Source organism: Nipponia nippon, unplaced genomic scaffold (genome assembly GCF_047370975.1).
Source record: "Nipponia nippon isolate SJK-2023a ecotype South Korea unplaced genomic scaffold, ASM4737097v1 scaffold_34, whole genome shotgun sequence".
Classification (NCBI taxonomy): domain Eukaryota; kingdom Metazoa; phylum Chordata; class Aves; order Pelecaniformes; family Threskiornithidae; genus Nipponia; species Nipponia nippon.
The window spans coordinates 1,609,986-1,628,015 of NW_028262352.1; the positions used below are offsets into that span (position 1 = coordinate 1,609,986).

At 44.8% G+C, this 18,030-nt stretch overlaps 2 protein-coding genes across 2 annotated transcripts in view; both read right to left on the reverse strand.

Annotated features, from left to right (window-relative positions):
• Nucleotides 1-3,838, reverse strand: part of LOC104020097 (small conductance calcium-activated potassium channel protein 2-like) — a 143,768-nt gene extending 139,930 nt beyond the window's left edge. Inside the window, exon 1 of the mRNA XM_087770871.1 lies at nucleotides 329-3,838. Coding sequence (XP_087626997.1) covers nucleotides 329-1,621 — 1,293 coding nt within the window. The 5' untranslated portion in view covers nucleotides 1,622-3,838. The remainder of the gene's footprint in view (nucleotides 1-328) is intronic.
• Nucleotides 3,839-5,931: 2,093 nt separating this feature from the next.
• The window catches only part of LOC104019890 (macrophage immunometabolism regulator), a 78,652-nt gene continuing 66,553 nt past the window's right edge, over nucleotides 5,932-18,030 (reverse strand). Inside the window, exon 3 of the transcript XR_015707648.1 lies at nucleotides 5,932-6,316. The gene's annotated coding sequence lies outside the window, so the exon portion shown is untranslated. The remainder of the gene's footprint in view (nucleotides 6,317-18,030) is intronic.

The following is an 18,030-nucleotide window of genomic DNA, read 5'->3' on the forward strand; positions in this document are numbered from 1 at the left end:
GAGGGACGCCTCACGGCAGGGCCGGGCGAGGGTCGAACAGTCCCGCCGCGCTGGGCTCTGAGAGAAACGAAGTGACGTCGGGGTCGGGCGGCGGCCGCCTTTTCGCGAGGACGGAGGCGCCGGGCGGCTAGACCGCACGGATTTGAACGGCTGACAGGAGAGCGCAGCTGGCTGTGGAGCCGCCTTCCCGCGAGCCGGCCTCGCCCGCGGGCCGGGGAGGACACGGAGCCCGCGGCAGGGGCACGGGACGGGGACGGAGGGACGTGTGTCGGGCTGCGCCGACGGCGCCGAGAGCGAGAGGAAGGCGGTCCGACGGCGTGGCAGGTACCTTCGTGTAGGCGCCCCAGGACAGCTCTGTCTCGATCACCATGACTACGATGCCGAACATGCCGAAGATGAGTGCGTAGTCGCTGAGGCGCTTGCGCTTCTCGAAGAGCGCCCGGCGGTGCCCCAGCTTGTAGCCGATGTTCTGGTTCTTCTTCTTGCTGGACTTGCCCCCGCCGTTGTTCGTGCCGCCGGAGCCGTAGAGCGCCAGGTTGTTGGAGTAGTTGTGCTCGGGCTTGGAGACCACGATCTCCGGGGCAGCGGCTATAGGGCTGGCGAGCGGCGGCTGGAGCGGCTGAGACTCGGAGTCAAGCTCGTGCAGGTTCCTGCGGGATGAGCTCAGGTTGCTGAGCGGCCGCATGATGCCGCCGTTGTACCTGCAGCTGCTCATGGCTATTTCGGCGAAGGGATTGCTCTCCCGACGCTGCTGGTAGTGGTGATGGTGGGTGCTGCCGCTGCTGACACTGCTGCTGGGACTGGCTGCCTGCTGGTGCTGCAGGCTATGGCACTGATGGTACTGGGGGTACTGGTGGGGCTGCCTGGACGAGCCGGCATGGCTGGAGGAGGTGAGCTCGCTGACGTTCAACTGGCTGCCCTGCCGGGAGGAGGCGGAGATGGAGAGCGGCGAGGAGTGAGTCCTGAAGGCGCACGAGAGGGGCGAAGAAGTGCGGAGCAGCGAGGGCAGGTTATCCCCCGCTGCTGCCGCAGCGGCCCCATAGTAGGTGCAGTTGTTGCACTGGAGGCATGGGCTCTGCTGCTGCTGCTGCTGTGGCTGCTGGAGAAGACTCTGCTTGTCCTGGCCGTGCTGCTGCTGCTCGGAGCAGAAGCCCGGCTGGAACTGCAATGGTGTTTCCATGTCAGGGGCGTTAAAGCCGCAGGAGGACCAGGTGGTGGTGGTGCGCCCTGCGCAATGCGTTATGGTCGGCAGGGAAGAGTCCTGCTGCCTCCACGAAGGACGCATCCCGGCTTCCGTAGAATCCAGCCGCTGCGTCCGATTGGTCGGGCGGACCAAAACAAGGAGCATCTCGTCGGGGGAGACCGGCTGCGGCGTGAGGCGGCGGAGAGATCCCCCCATCCGCCCTGCCCCCTCCCGCGCGGGGATCCCGTCTCCTACCACTCCCGCAGGTAAGGGATGCCCTCGCCCCCCGCCCCGCCGCCGGGGTGCCCCACGCAACAGAAACCCGGGGGGTCCTGAGGTGGACGGGGAGAGCACTCGCTGAGCTCGCTTCCGGGATCGCCCTCTACGAGAAAGGGCCTCCGCGGCGGGGCTTCCCGGCCCCGACTCCGTCGCACACATCTGCGCCGTCTCCAGAACATGGGCACTGCGCTGCGCTCCGGAGCTGTCCAGCGACGCCCCGCCGCTTCCTGGAGACGTGCAAAACCGCAGCGCCCTTGCTCCGAGGCCCTCGCCGCAGCCCCGGGGAGGAGGCGGCTCTTGGGGCCTGGCGCGGCCGACGCCCAGCACAGAGAGGAGCTGGGCCGGGCTGCGGCCTCAGGCCGTGCCCACAGGCCATCAGAGAGGTCACAGGAGATCTCTCCTCTCCTGAAACTCGGGACAGGGCCCACGGGGCCCGGGGTGGCAGCGAGAGCTAACCGCCATCCTTTGGCATTTGGTTACATATAGTAATTTCCGATATTTTTCAGACCTATAATAAAGGGGAGAATTTCTTTTGGCCACTCCTTTTCTGAACTAAAAAAGGAAGAAACTAGTCACTGGAAGTTTCATAGGGTTTTAGGTCATCACCTGAGGATGCAGTACAAGGTGATTTATAGGTTAGGGACTTATTCTAATGGGTTACCAGAAGCTTTAACAGTGAAACAGGATCGTTTTCATTAAGTAATTGAGTTTTTGTCTGGATCCATTTTCCTGAAACTCTGATCCACAGTAATCTTTAAGTTTGTCACCTGCTACCATTTTGCCTCTTCACCTTCCTTTCTCTTCCAAACTCTCACTGAATAATTCATTATGGCAACTCCCTTAGAGCAATGTCTGAACCAGATAAAGTCTCTTTTCTGCATTTATTTAAGGAAAGATTCTTTAAGGAAAGAGTTGTGAAAAAATTAAGTGATTTACTTTATAGCTATGTCATTCTTGTTAACTATCTGAGATTATAAGAGAAGTTTCTTTTTTTCAGTCAGGAGGCACTGTCTATGCAGATTGAAAATTCAGCTGTAATATTGCACTTTAATAGCATGGAAGGTCTCTTTACAACTTTTAACTTCTCTCAGATATTAAAGAAAAAAATCACTAAGCCTTTCTAGGATAAAAGCCTACATCTGTATAATTTCTAGAACTTGCACAGTATTTAGTTCAGTTTCCTTTGAAACTGCATACCTGAATGGCTTGCATTTTAAGTAATTTGGATGAGGTACTGTGAATAGCTAATTTTTTTAATATGCTCTGCTATAAAATTTAATTTACTTAATTTTTAACCAAAGTGTACCTTTTAAAGCAAGTGCATATTGTACATATGCAATCAAACAACCCTTACTAATGTAGTAACCATCATGGTTCTAAAATATAGGTAGATTATTCTGAGTGACCAAAATATTAAAATCTCTGAGTATGTTTATACAGCATAGATTATTTTAGAAAAAGCACCTAGAAATACGAGTGTATGTGACATACAGCATCATGATTTTAAAATTATATTAAAGTGTGTTTGGATGCTCTCTGTTAAGTTATGTGATAAAAGCTCATCTGCACACTCACAAAGGAGCTCAGAGAGACAATGGCAGGCAGGGGAGCCCAAATAATACCCTGCCGGGCTATCAAAGGCCCATCTGCACAAGTCCAGAGGAGCACAGGGGCACAAAATACCAGATGGGAACCCAAATCAAGGACTCTTGAGGAATGAACACCTTCTCCGGGCCCCTCCCAGGGCTGTCCCAGCAGACCCATCAGACCCATTGTCCAGGCAGAAACCCATCGAGATGAGTCATCGGGAACAGCTCTCCAGATCACCTTTCAGACTAAGGGAGGTTGCTGCCTAGGGGTGGGACTTTTTATGAAATGCAGGGAAAAAGCAGTTTGGAAAAAGCAGGATGGATCGCGCAGGACTTACTATGGGATGTTTAGGGGAGGAACCAAAGGCAGGACAAGGGAGTGGTTTAGGTGATTTGGGGAGGAACAAGTGTGGACACATAGAGGGGTAAGGGGATAAAAAGGGCCAGTCACATGTAAATAGTTTGCTGGTCAGTATGCTTGTCTGGCTACGCCCTGCGCCTGATCAGCGCAGTCTGTCCTATCTTCTCATTAAATTCCTTTCTCTTTCCTGGCTGAGGGCTCTCTGTTCTGTGTGTATGGGGGTGTGAGTGCAGCAACTGGAGTCAGACCATGAGTCGGAGGGCCCATGTATCCGTGGTGCCAGCGACTGGAGCAAGTGCAGGTGTGTGAGTGAGTGTGATCACTAGTGAAGATCAAGCCGGACTAGCTGGGGAGTAGGTGACTGGGAGCAAGTGGGTGAGTGAGTCTCTAAGGTCCTGGTCTGGGTGTGAGAGCGCCTGTGTATCTCTGAGGGCGAGAGCATTGGGAGGGGTCAGCTATTGAGACCTGGGAAGTCCCGGCCAGCTCTGTGTGTGTGTGTGTGTGTGTGTGTGCGCGCGCGCCGGCCATGTATGTATGTATGTATATATGTGGTGTATATGTGTGCTCTGTGCGTGTCCCTGCCGGGAATGCATTTTCAGCCTTGCTACTGTTTGGACCTAGGGACATGGAGCGGCAGCAGCCTCGCCTCTCTCAGGCTGCTGTGTCGAGCATGATATATTTTCCTCTAACACTCTCTATTGCAGTCAGTTCTCTTGAGCGCCCAAGACCAAAAAGGGAAGCTTTTAGTTTTAAGAATGAACATGCTGTTTAACAGAGCTTCAGTTCTTTCGATGTTTGTTTGAAAAAACATGGTGTCATAATTGTTTCTCAGTGGTCCTATTTTGCCTGTGTTTTCAAACACATCTGAATCGCATGGATCTTATAAAATGAAAATCTTAGGGAACCTATGTTCTTTTCACTGTGTAGATAAAAGTCCTGCACAAATGTACTGTCAGAATATATGTTTTGTGACGTAATTAAAGATTTAGATATGCTTAGCTTTCATCCTTCCTTCTCTGTTCATGCCATGTCTTTAATATTTGCTTAAAGATACTTTTAAGTGTCCTCTTTAACAGAAGATAAAGTTCTCAGGATCTAGTTTACCCTGAAAGATTCTTAAGAAATTTGTAAATCTGCATGTTTTATTTAGAAGTCAACAATTTAATCTACTCTGATCATGCAAGATTATTGATCTTTTAAAAATCTTGGTAAACTAAAATATGTGATTGTTGTGTTCTGTATGGGGAAATGATTGCATTTGTTTCATATATATCTCTATATCAGTCACCAATCCCAATTTTAATATATCTACTGCTGATAGCCTATTTATTTGTAGATCTTGGCAAGGACACTGCTGTTACTGTCTTTTGGATATTTCATCTACTTGCTTGATAGTTTCATTATGCCAATAAACAAATGAATATTCCCATGTTTACCACAAGAAGTCAGACTAATCATACAGCATGTTCTAAAGCTAATCAGAGCTTTTATTTAAGTTCCATTGTACAATTGGGATATCTTATCACAGTTTCAAGGTCTAAAATAGGAATTGGTAACAGTTTGCTTCTTCATAGTGAGAGAGGTAAATCTTCCTCTCTCTGACAGTGATAAATGAACCAGAATAGAAAGATGCAATTTAATGTAACATCTTTCCTTTTTAAATATTTTTAAAGTTTACTTTTAAAAATGAGTGTATTAAATTTCAGAAATAAAATAAATTATTGATGTGAATTGTTATATTCCTTCATATCACAAATAAATTAGCATGGACAGCTCAGAACTGCTAAGACATTAAGACAAACATCTGTTTTGGTTTGGGTTGTGTTTTTTCTCTACCTTTTCATTAGACACTGGGTGGAACTACTCTTACTGATTGCCATAGGTCCTGCTGCTGCTTTGCCAAAGAAGCTGTTTTTACATATATACATATGTGTGTGTGTATGTGGTTGTATGAAGTGAGAGAGAGACAATTACTGCAGATCTCATTTGACAATGATTTTCATTGGAATTATTATTATTGGAAAACAGATTTTTTTTCTAAACCCACTAATTGCAAGAACAAGATAAATACTTAAGCAAACCTATACCAGTAGCAGGACAGGAATCTCAACAGACAGGAAAAAATAGATTTCTGAGAGGAAAAGAAACACTATAAAATATCTAAAGTGATAGCTAATGGCTAATCATTTTAAAAGCTCACATAACAACATCCAATGAATATACAATAGCTACAGGCTACAATGATACAATACCTACAGGCTACAATAAAAGGTATTAGAAAGCTGTTTTGGCTCTTATCCTATTACCCCTATTCATGCCAGACTCCTATTAAAGTCACTGAGAATTCTGTGCTCATAAAAATGTCCAAAGATATAGAAAGACAGTTAGAAAAAGGAAATGAAAGAAATGGTAAAAAAAGCAAGGAAATTCCATTCTATAACAGTATTTTGGACTCAAAGCATATTCTGCACAAGGTCTAGGAGTTTTTAGAAAGCACTAAAGGAAACAGTCTTGTCCAAGCAAGTATATATATATGCCGAGTATATACACAGAAAGATGCCATTCAGTGAAAGCAGAGTCACAGTAAGAAAAATACATTTCCAAAATAGATTAAAAAAATATTGTTTGTGAGCAAAAATAGCAACAATGAAACAACATTAAAAAGGGGGTAGTATTTAGCATTTTGAATTATTTAAAAAAAAGGTGCAATTTGATTTTTGGTAAGAGCAAAGATGGTTAAGACCTTGCAGCAGTAGCTTGGCTGGGTGTTCAAATATGAATTTCCAAATGATGGTGTATGAAATCCTTTTCACAGTGTTGTACCTACCAAAATCTTCACTTCCTTCAGGAAGTCCAGGATTTCACTTGGCTTGTTTCCTTCTGTGCTCATCTCTGGTCATTCGGCTAGAAATAAAAAAAGGGAATAATTTCAGATTTTCTTCCTGCTTTCCCACTTGAGAATGGACTCTCATGTTCTGGGTGGCACCCATGGCAAGTTGCTCATCAATAGTCAGTCTAAAATCTCCTAAACTGATGTCATCCAGAGATCAAGGGTGAGGCCAGACTTTCCCTTGTGGGAAAGAGAGGATGAAAACCTTCAGTTACTCTTCCATTGCTCCTGAGTGAATAGAACAAAGCAAGGTGGAGATATGGAAGTTTACAAACAAAAAAACTTTCTGTAACAGAAATACTATGGTGTCTGTCATAGTATAGTAGAAGAAAGCAAGTGAAAAGCTCAGATAAAGCTGTTGTGTATCCAAAATGGGATAATTCATTATCTGTGTTGAAGAATAGCATCTATACTTCATTTAATAAGAATAAAAGAAATTGTGGGCTTTTCTTTCTAATTAAAGACATGTTCATGGTACAGTGGATAAATGATTCAAACATCAAGGAAGGTGATCTTGAAAATACGGAGGGAGTTAGATGAGAGAAAAAGTAAGTGACATAGTGGCATTCAGTCAGATATCTTCTGGTGGCTCATCCAAATCCCACTGAAATAGGTGGTTTCTGTAGGTTTTTATATTTACCTTTTTAGAGGGTGAAATATTTTTAACCTAGGAAAAATGACTTTATAGATAACAGAAGCCAGCCCTCTGCTGTAGATGGCCCCAGTTTCATAAAATGTAGGTAGTAGCTGCCTCTTGAAATCAGTTAAACTTCTTTTCATCACTATTCCTATTGAGGGGCTTCTCCAGAAAATTATTCCTATAGTATTGAAGAAAGCAACCCGCCCCCTCCCTGCACCTATTTTCTAACTGGGAAAGCTATTTTTATTAAATACAAAAGCAACCAACGTGTCTAGATATGAAGTAGCTTGAATCCTCCATTTTTGTAATTAATCCAAACTAAAATCTTCAACTGAAACTTTCACAGACTCAAAAGTTCAATTTGGATGCAAGTTGATCACCTCTGTTATTCAAATATAGAACTGACATTTAGTGGTGATTTGGTTTAGAAAAGCTATATGTTTGTTTAACCTGTCATTACACTTTGCATAGACATATGAGTTATTTGAAGTGTCAAATATACACAGTACCTATCCAAAAAGTCTTTGATTATTTTTTTCTTTTTTTCTGTTTTGTTTCCTTTTACGTGTAATGTGGCTGACATATAGGACATTAGGGACTTACCAGGCTACTGGCATAAACTGCTGATAAGGTTTGAAATAACATTTTGTAATTGGTAGCTCTAATAACTAGCATCTTCTCTGGATAAGACACAGAAGGGAACCCTCTAACATGCTAACTGGTGGGTTACACATTTCTTTTGGCCAAAGAAACCTCGATGTGTATACATGATGTGTACCATAGCTCTTTCAGTTTAGGATTAAAATTAATCTTTTCCAGCTGTTTCATCAGGAATTGAACTGGAGGGTTGTACTAGGTCTGGCTGGGATGGAGTTAACTTTCTTCATAGCAGCCTGTATGGTGCTGTGTTTTGCATTTGTGGATAAAGCAGTGTTGATAACACACCACTGTGTTGGCTATTGCTGAACAGTGCTTGCACACTGTCGAGGCTTTCACTCTCTTCCCCGCCCCCCCAGCAAGTAGGCTGGGGGTGGGCAAGAGGTTGGTAGGGGCCATAGCCAAGACAGCGGACCCCAACTGACCAATATGATGTCGCACTCAGCAGTAAAAGCTCAGGGGAAAGAGGAGGATGGGGAGACATTCGTGATTATGGCATTTGTCTTCCCAAGCAACTGTTAAGCGTGATGAGGGCCTGCTCTCCAGGAAGTGGCTGGACATCTGCCTGCCGATGGGAAGTAGTGAATGAATTCCTCTTTTTGATTTGGTTGTGTGAACAGCTTTTGCTTTCCTTATTCAACTGTCATTATCTCTATCCACAAGCCGTCTTGCCTTCTTTCTATTTTCTCCCCATCCCGCAGGAGAGGGGAGTGAGCAAGAGGCAGGGTGGGTGTTTGGCTGCTGGCCAGGGTCAACCCACCACAGGGGTTCAGTGCTGAAAGTACGGACTACTATAGCTTGGGGTAAGGAGCTAAGGATTTTGTAGGAGGGGACCGGTGTGAATGTTCACTGTCTGCTTTATACCAGTTGTGGATCTGGACCACAGCACATTTCATTAAGATATTTCCTAGTTGTACAGTTTGGAAATAACATGACTTTAGAGTGGCTGCTTTAGCAGATCATTAATAATTGGTGAAAAGGCTGCCTCTGTACAATGTGCTGTAACAAAGAGCCAAGTGTCAGTTGTGAACTGAACCTGCTCTATTATAAAGGAAAAGGGCTGTTTCCCTCTGTCCCTGCTTGCTTTCTCTCCTCACTCCCCACATCACCCCTTCCCCATCCCATATGATTTCCCTGTAAGACTGGGATCTGACTCTGAGGGATCTTCATCGTGCAGTGGCAGGGCTGGGCAGCATGAATTGGGAGCCTGACATGCAGCTGACTCTGCTGGGATCTCCTCTCCCACTTTATTGTTATTCTAGCATGCCCTAATCAAACTCTCTCTCTCTGCCATTGCTTACATTAGAGATGAAAAATGAACCAGCCTGGGGTTCATATATCATGTGGGGATTCTGTTGTCCCTCCTTCTGCAGGTGGCAAGTGTGAGAACTGCTGTCAACTTCAGTGCCTCTGTGAAGCCCATACTGGCTGAGTCTCAATATTGCAAAACTCGAGCTTGATATCTGCTCCTAGGCACAAAAACAGTACGAACCCAGAAGCTGTGGTAGGAAGGCAATTTTGTTACCACGTGCTCCTTAAATTATTAAAAGGATACCCTCTTTCTGTTGTGTATATATTTCTGAGATAAAACGACTCTGGAGTAGGCTGTGAGGGATGATGTGGATGAGAGAAAGGGACATCTTATGTGTCTTGACTTTGCTGTGAATGAGCTGGTGCTCTCTTGTCAGATGTGCTGTGGGGCACAGAGCGTATTTGTGACTGCTACTTGCACAGAAAGTATGTGGCATAGCAGGACCCTGAAGCTCAACTTCTTGATCACCCTAATTCTTGAACTTCTTTTTAAGAAGGTGCCCTCCATCTGGCCTGCCCTGCTGTAGGGGCAGTAGGACAAGCCCTGGTTGGTGAGGCCCATGCCCTGCTGGCCTAGGGATTCCCCCTCTGTGACCCCCAGGGAGCTGTTGGCCCTCGCAGTGACCTAAAATTACTGATCAGCCTCATCCAGACTTCATTTTGCTGTAGCACACTGTATTGGGTTTATGTGACAAGGTGTATGGGGGGTGGTGATGCAGGGGTGGCCTCTGTGAGAAGGCGGCCAGGGGCTGCCCCGTGCCAGACACAGACGGTTCCATCTGGCTTGGCAACAGACCAATCGCTGGCCAAAGCTGAGCCAATCAGCGAAGTTGGTGGTGCCTCTGTGATATATTAAAGAAAAGGGCAAAATGCTGCATGGCAATGTGAGGAATCATGGGGAAAAAATGTGAGAAACAGTCCTGCGAACACCAAGGTCAGAGAAGGAGAGGGAGGAGGTGCTCCAGGCACTGGAGCAGAGATTCCCCTGCAGCCCGTGGAGGACCCCACGCCAGAGCAGGTGGATATTCCCTGAAGGAAACTGCAGCCTGTGGACAGGCCATGCTGGAGCAGGCTCTCGTGATAGGAACTGTGGCCGGTGGAGAGGGGCCCACACAGGAGCAAGTTCTCCTGGCAGGAACTGCGGCCTGTGGAGGACCCATGCTGGAGCAGGCTTATACTGAAGGACTGCAGCCCATGGAGAGGACCCACACTGGAGCAGGGGAAAAGTGTGAGGAGGAAGGAGTGGCAGAGAGGAACTGTTACAGATTATATTAGTAAGCTGTTCAGCTAATAGAAAGTTTTCTGAAAGGTTAGGATGTTATTGCTGTCATAACATCCACCAACATGCAGCAGAGACTGAAGAGGGTGGGGTTTTTTGTCTTCTGAGGTGGCTGTTGGTCAGAGACTGTCTGGGCATTGGTCTGCTTGTGGGAGGTGGTGAGTGATTGGTTTTGCATGGCTTGTTTTGTTTTTTTCTTTCTTTTTCCTTCACTTATTCAACTGTCTTTATCTCAACCCACAAGTTTTCTTGCTTTTGCTCTTTCTATTCTCTCCCCCATCCTGCTGTGGGGGTGAGGGAAGCGAGCAAGTGGCTGTGGGGGTGCTTAGCTGCTGGCCAGGGTCAACCTACCCCACTAAGACTTTATGATACCATTCCACAATAGTGGAGGAAGGAGAAGAAATACCAAATAATTATTACACACAGATAGCACAATTACATATTAGAAGAAGGCATGCTTTACAATTTCTACTTTTGATTTCTTACTCTTCCACTAATCTGCACATTCCTCTGCTCCTTCAGTGCATCACCAATGAAAATGCAGATTTGCTCTAGATCAAAACCACCATGCATTATAAGGGACATTTAGGATAAGCAAAAGATAAGGACACTGGATTGACAGCTCTCAAATTCTGACCAAGATTTTCAAAATGGGGATTGCCTTAGTTCATGGGAGTGGAGCTTAAGAAATAACAAGAGAGAATTGGGGAGCTTAAGAAATAACAAAAGAGAATAGGGACATGGTTTAGTGGTGGACTTGGCAGTGTTAGGTTAATGGTTGGACTCGATGATCTTAAGGGTCTTTTCCAACCTTAATGATTCTATGATTCTATGATTCTATAATTGCTGCATGCCTTTCCTCCAGTAAAGGGTCTCTCCTCAAGGGATGGAGTTTTTTCGGGCTTTTTTTTCCTAACAAAATTTTTATTGCTATTAAGCGTGTTGAAAATATTGGATGGGACCACAGAACAACCATTTCTTCCCTTAATTCACTTATCCATCCTTTCTGGATGTCTTTACAGAACTTGGAGATCACACAAACTTAATGACTTCCTTTCTTGTCCCTGATTTTTTTTTTTCTCATTGTCAGTGGATCCTGCCACCTACGAGGAATGTCTTACCTAGCTAATTGCATCAGCTTTAATACTATTTTGCACAGCCATTGCAGGCGCTCAGCAGGTGACTATTACATCATTCTTAATCTAACTACCTTTTTATTAGTATTATTCTCACAATTTGGTGCAATTTTGTAAGAGAACTTTAACTCAGTACAATTACTGATATCATAATACATGCAATATTTCCATTTCAGCCTATGCAAAAGCAGAGAGGGACTTGGCGGGGGGGGATCAAGTGTGTGACCTTACTTTTAACTTTGCAGCATCCAATATTTGAAGAATTTTGTCCCATTAAGGCCAGTGAGACAGTGTTACATCCAAATATAAGATCATACCTTGTAAAGTTGGCAGTGTGCAAGTTGAAGATGTTAGCAGCACTTTTCATCTCCATAAAATATATGTAATTTCTGATTCATGTAGCAATTGATTCTAAATAATTAAATTTTATTTGCCCATATTTGGAAAATAAATATTTTTTCCATTGATACTTTATCATCAGTATTTTCATTTTACCATCAAAACGTAGTTACCATGGATTTACACTAGCATTGCTGTAGTTGGAAAAGTCATTCTAGCTTGCTTAATAACATGATCCCTTATTAAACTGTAAAACGTGAAAGGTGGACTTTCCTTTTATCAGATGGCAGATGTATGGTGTGTATAGTTGCTTTCAAATCTTAAATGCACTGTATATAAGGTTCTTACACCTATAGTCAATAGCCCTCCCAATTCAAAACATGTGTGAAGTGTAAGGTTGCTTCATTGTTTGTGTTTATTGGAGGCTTTTTAATTTGTTTCTACAGTTCTGATTCTCTGAAAGACTCTACAAATTCTACAGAACATTGAAATTCCATGTTACAAGAGTCCATCTGCTTGTTTTTGTCACCATCAACATTCATGTCACGTACTAATGTCAATTTATGTTGTGGCCCCCCATTTGTAGAAATCATATCTCTGAGAAGTTTGCAAAATTCATATACTTGCAGAATAAATGGAAGCAGGGGAAGAGATGAAAGCTAATGTCCAGTTTTACATCACCTGCAGTACCACATTCTACTTGATACGCACTTAATTGTATTTGTGTGGTTGGTTTTTCAATTTATGAGATGGCTCACTCAGGGAATAAGTTTGGGACAGAGGAATGGGACTGTGACTGAGGGAAGAGCATCTTACTTCTCCCTTCCTAGCTAGGTTGATCTGCAGCACCTCTTCTCCACTCCACTCCTCTCCCTTCACCCTTACCCCTTTTGACGTATTGTCCTGCATATAACAGAGTCTTTTTCACCCCCTTCCTTACTACAGAGGTTATAGGGCACTTACTTACTTTTATGGTGACTGACAGCACCTCCAGTTCAGATGATGGAAGACAGGGAAGAATTATGCTGCTCTTCAACTGTTGTCAAAGTAGGTAGTTATTAAAGCAATCTGTGCTTCAAGCTGGCTCTGGTTTGATAAGTTCAGCAACTGAACGACTATTTGAAGTGATATCCCTTTCATGTGTAACTAATGAGTACAATGGTGGGGAAGCCAGGCAAATATGGGGAAAAATGAGATATTTCCATTTATATGTGGAGAAGGGAAGAGAGAAGAGAGGGAAGTCTCAGAAGGATATAGATGATTTCTCGCTAGCCTCTGTGTAAGAAAGACGACTGAGGAAATGGAACAAAGCTGTCTGTCTTCCCTGCTAGATCACCTACAAACTCAGGACAAAGGATCTCATCCAAACCCTTCTGAGGTCAGTATTGACTCCTGTAGGTTTTAATTGCATTTGAGAGATCTAGTAGGAAGAACTGTACATGCTGGAAAGTTTTATGGAAATGTTCCTTCCCTGAAGTATAATTCTTCTCGCTTCTCTCCTTTATCCCCTATATTTCCATGCTACTCAACTAAAAATTAACTGTGTTTTTGAGGAAAAGACTAGACAGTTTTAATTACAAAAAGTAAGTTTAAGGAGAAAAGGATTAACACTTTTCACATGGCCCATAAAATCTTAACCCATTCACAGAAAACATTTCTATGGAATTAAACTTCCTGCACTTCAGCTGAATAAAAACCATCTCTGAAGCTCAATATATCATATTAATAGCTCTTCTATTAGCAAATTGACATTTTAAAATACATATAACACTGTAGACTGCTTAAAAAAGCTAGGTGAACCAGACCGTTTCTCAAAAGATCTACCACTTTTTTCATTCTGTCTACACAGTCACACATTCAAAATATATTCTCTATAGAGGGCCTACATTAGAATAGTCTGATGCAGAAACAGGAAATACACAGAAAGTATGGTTTCTTCACTCCTGACAAGCATTTTGGATTCTTTATCTTTTTGGAAGGTCAAAATCAAGTTTAAAATGGGAAAGATCTTCTAGCTTTAATTATGAAGTCTCTGCTGTAACTATTACAAAGTATGTCTTAGAAGTTCTTTCTCAAACTAATTTTCTTAATATTAAAAATGTATCAGTGATCAAGCTGGTCTGAATAAAACTAGGTTTTCTGTCTCACAGAAACCTAATTAGATATCCTCTGGTTAAGAAAGCCACCCATAGTTGTGGTAGGAATCCATTTTCCCATTTGTGACCATTACTGCAGAACAAATAAGGTAAGAGATCTTACTGTACCATCTTGGGAAATTGCAATGCAGATGTCAGACAATGTGGGGAGTGACAAGTTCTCAGGTTGTCACATAGTGCTCAGTAATGCAGACAATTTATTTTTAAGGACAGAACTCCAGTATTCAGCCAGGTGCACATAAGTAATTACAGCCAGTATTCTCAGAAGGATGTAGATGTAACAGTTACATACACCTCCACACACCTTGTTTCTAGGCACCTGACCCCTACCGCAGAATTCAAGCCCACAAATTAGAGTGGTTAATAAAAGTCAGTACGCAGAGTTTGAGCTAGTCAAGAATACAAACTGAGGATAGGGATGCTACCTCAAGACCAACACTTAACTGACGACTCCCCTATTCAGTTTTCACAGCCTTGAACTTGCTCCTGATGGAGACACATTTTCTTTTAAACACCATCAACAGTTGTCTTCTCCTCTTAAAATGTGAGCGTGACCAGTACCCCCTGCTCCTGACCCCTGGTAATATGGTTAGCATAACTAACACCATTTTATAAGGCAAACATCCATTCTCTGTGACCGAGCTGGTCACGTATCAGTCCCCTTTCCCCTCATTATCAGGCCTCGAAGGTCCTGTGCACCAGGAAGACTTCTTCTCCCCCTCCCTATCGGCCTCAAGGTTCCTGGGTGCCAGGCCAACTTCTTCCCTCCTTACTGGCCTTGAAGGTCCCAGGCACCCGGCCAACCAGGTGGTGGTGATGACCCCATCACAGAACAGGGAAGCATAACAGCACACAGAGCACTGTCTATAAAATCAAGCAGTTACAGGTCCTAAGTGGGACTTGGACCGGAACCGCTGCTGGATGGCAAAACCTGTCATGTCAAGTGTGACAGCTATGAGGCTGCACTTGGGGCTGCTATGAGGAAAGTTAACTTCAACCCAGCCAGACCCAATACACATACCTTGGACGTTAGAATCTCCCAAAACTGCAGATACTCAGGCCTTGCGTCCATTAGGGATGTCACACTTGACTGTGACTACGGGAAGGGCTGAGGGGGGTCCAGTTAACCTATGGACTACTACAGAGCATGAGGGAAGTGCTCCCCTCTAGTGTGATCTATTGATGACAGAAATTTGAGCTCCCGTATGGCAAATGCAGTTTACCATTGATGGTGACATCTACCTCTGGATCGGAAGTCCCTATAAGCCACACCCTCCATGCCACCTCAGAGGGATCGGTGGATTCCAACTGGCCCCCCCTATGATGTTAATAGTACGTCTGATAAATCTGGGTAATGCAAAGCTGGGGGGGGGTGTCCAGTTTCTGGGTTTCCAGCTCATGGAATGGCAGGAGGAGCACTTGGGCCCTCACCTCCAGTGGGAGGATGTGTGGCACAGTGGAGGTTGTTGGCAAGAGCCAATAACACTGATGTTGGGACTCTGTGGATTGCCTGTTGGGGAATGCCCAGGGCCAAACAGGCTTTCCACACTTCAAGGTGCTTTGGGTCACGGCCCTTTCACACAGGCTTAGGGGGATTTTTAAGTACCTGGACACAAGGGGATTTGGTGGTAACTATAGCTGCCTCTTCAGGGAGATGGGAAGAAAACAGAACGGGCATAGCAGAAACTACTTTTTGTAATAGCTGGGCCCACATGGGGCTGACATTAAATGGGCGCTGAGTGGACCAGGACCCTTTTTAATTAGTTGTGTGGGACTCCATATAGCAGCTTCCCACTTCTGATGGTTTCCCACAATATGACAGGACCCATCAGTAAACAGAGCATATTGTTTCTTATTTTCTGGTAACTTATTGTACAGTGGGGCCTCTTGGGCATGAGTCACATACTTGGAAGCCTTGGAGAGCAAGTGAGACTTTCGTCTCACGAGTAGCTCCCTCCTAGACTATTTCTGTAACATACTTGCAAAAAGGTCATCAGAGACAGTCACCAGCCTTCCTAAAGTAAGACTTATTGCATCTACTGTCTTTTGACCATCTACAAGGCTTTTAACCCATCATGGAAGGAAATTAGCTTGATTTGACATTATTAGTCTCAATAAATCCATATTGACTGGGACTCTTTTCCAAAACAACCTCATAGACTCCTAGGCCAAGAAACATGGCGCTGACTGGGTGTATCACATTCCCTAGCACCCACGAGCCTCTGGAAAGATCGAACGATATAATGAACTGATGAGCTGAGAGCATTGGGCACTGGGGGCATGGAAGCACTGGGGTGTAAATTTAGCAGAAGCCACTTGTCTGGTTAACATCAAAGGATCTGCTAACCGCCCTGATCCTGCCCAAAGCCCCTACATACTGTGGGAGGAGATAAGGTCCCCGTAGTGCATGTAGGGAAGCAGTTGGGAAAGACAGTGTGGGCTGCTCCTCCCTTGGGAAAAGGGAGTTCCTTGTCATCGGATGTCTATTTTTACCTTTTTATTTTCAATGTCTAGTTCCCAATAATTCAGACATTGAGTATCATCAGATTGGGTGCAATTTTTCCCATGAGTGGGAAAAATGGCACGAGTGCCATTATGTTGACCTGTGTGGTTTCGATCAAGGAAAAAATATTGTCCTATAGTACACTTGCATATATAGTTGCACTACAGCTAGCTCGATTCCCTATAAATCGAGACCTACAATTCGAATTTGGACCTGGTATTTTATAGATACGCAGTCCAACTGTGGTTTGTTGGTGAACAAAGATAGCTTGTGCCTGATAGGCAGGTATGTTAAATCAGCCTTGAATGCCAGTAGTATTCTCTTGCAACTATATAGCATTGAGGGAAAAAGTTTTCCAGTTATAGCTGCCTTCTGCCTGCTGGAGACCATGAATGCAGTATCAGAAGTTGGACTCATTACCAACAGTGGTGATAGCCTGCATCCATCAAATAGCTGTATTGTACTGCATTTCATTAGTGCGTGACAATATTTTAGGAGGGTATCATGTTAGATGTAAATCTGTCTGTGCCAGAGTTAAAGGTGCCGTATGAGGCAGTCACATGGGTCTACCCATTAAGATTTCATGAGGTGACAGCCCATGCTTTCTATTATTATTTACAGTACTCCTGATATATATTAATGTGAGGGGTAACGCATCCGGCCATTATGGGGTACACCTGTCTCAAAGGGGGAAAAGGATCCTAGCACAGGAGTTAGCAGGGTGCATTGAAAGAGCTTTGAACTAGATTGGAAGGGGGAAAGGGGTAAAACCAGGCTCACTAGAGATTAAGCCTGGGGACAGTATGCCAATGTTTGAGGGATGGTGTGCTAGCGAGGTCCTTCGGTCTGCCATCTCAGTAGAGGTAGGGGATGGAGAGCCATGCAGCAGCAAAGACACAAGGTTGTCGATGTGCTAGAAACCACAGAAGCACCTGAGCATAGTCACATAGGAAATAGGGCTTCTCCCCCAAAAAAGGTGGCAGGATCAATGGCCCAACTGAAGTGCATCTACACCAATGCACGCAGCATGGGCGACAAACAGGAGGAGCTGGAAGCCATTGTGCAGCAGGAAAACTATGACATAGTCGCCATCACGGAAACATGGTGGGATGACTCGCACAACTGGAGTGCTGCAATGGATGGCTATAAACTCTTCAGAAGGGATAGGCAAGGAAGGAGAGGCGGTGGGGTAGCCCTGTATGTTAGAGAGTGTTTTGATTGCCTAGAACTTAACGATGGTGATGAAAGGGTCGAGTGTTTATAGGTAAGAATCAGGGGAAAGGCCAACAAGGCAGATATCCTGGTGGGAGTCTGTTATAGACCACCCAACCAGGATGAAGAGGTGGATGAAGTATTCTGTAAGCAGCTGGGAGAAGTCTCATGATCGCTAGCCCTTGTTCTCCTGGGGACTTCAACTTACCAGATGCCTGCTGGAAATACAATACAGTGGAGAGGAAACAGTCTAGGAGGTTCCTGGAGTGTGTGGGAGATAACTTCCTGGCACAGCTGGTGAGGGAGCCAGCTAGGGAAGGTGCCCTGCTGGACCTGTTGTTTTCAGACAGAGAAGGCCAGGTGGGTGATGTGACAGTTGGAGACCATCTTGGGCGTAGTGATCATGAAATGATAGAGTTTTTGATACTTGGAGAAGTAAGGAGGGGGGTCAGCAAAACTGCTGCCTTGGACCTCTGGAGGGCAGATTTTGGCCTG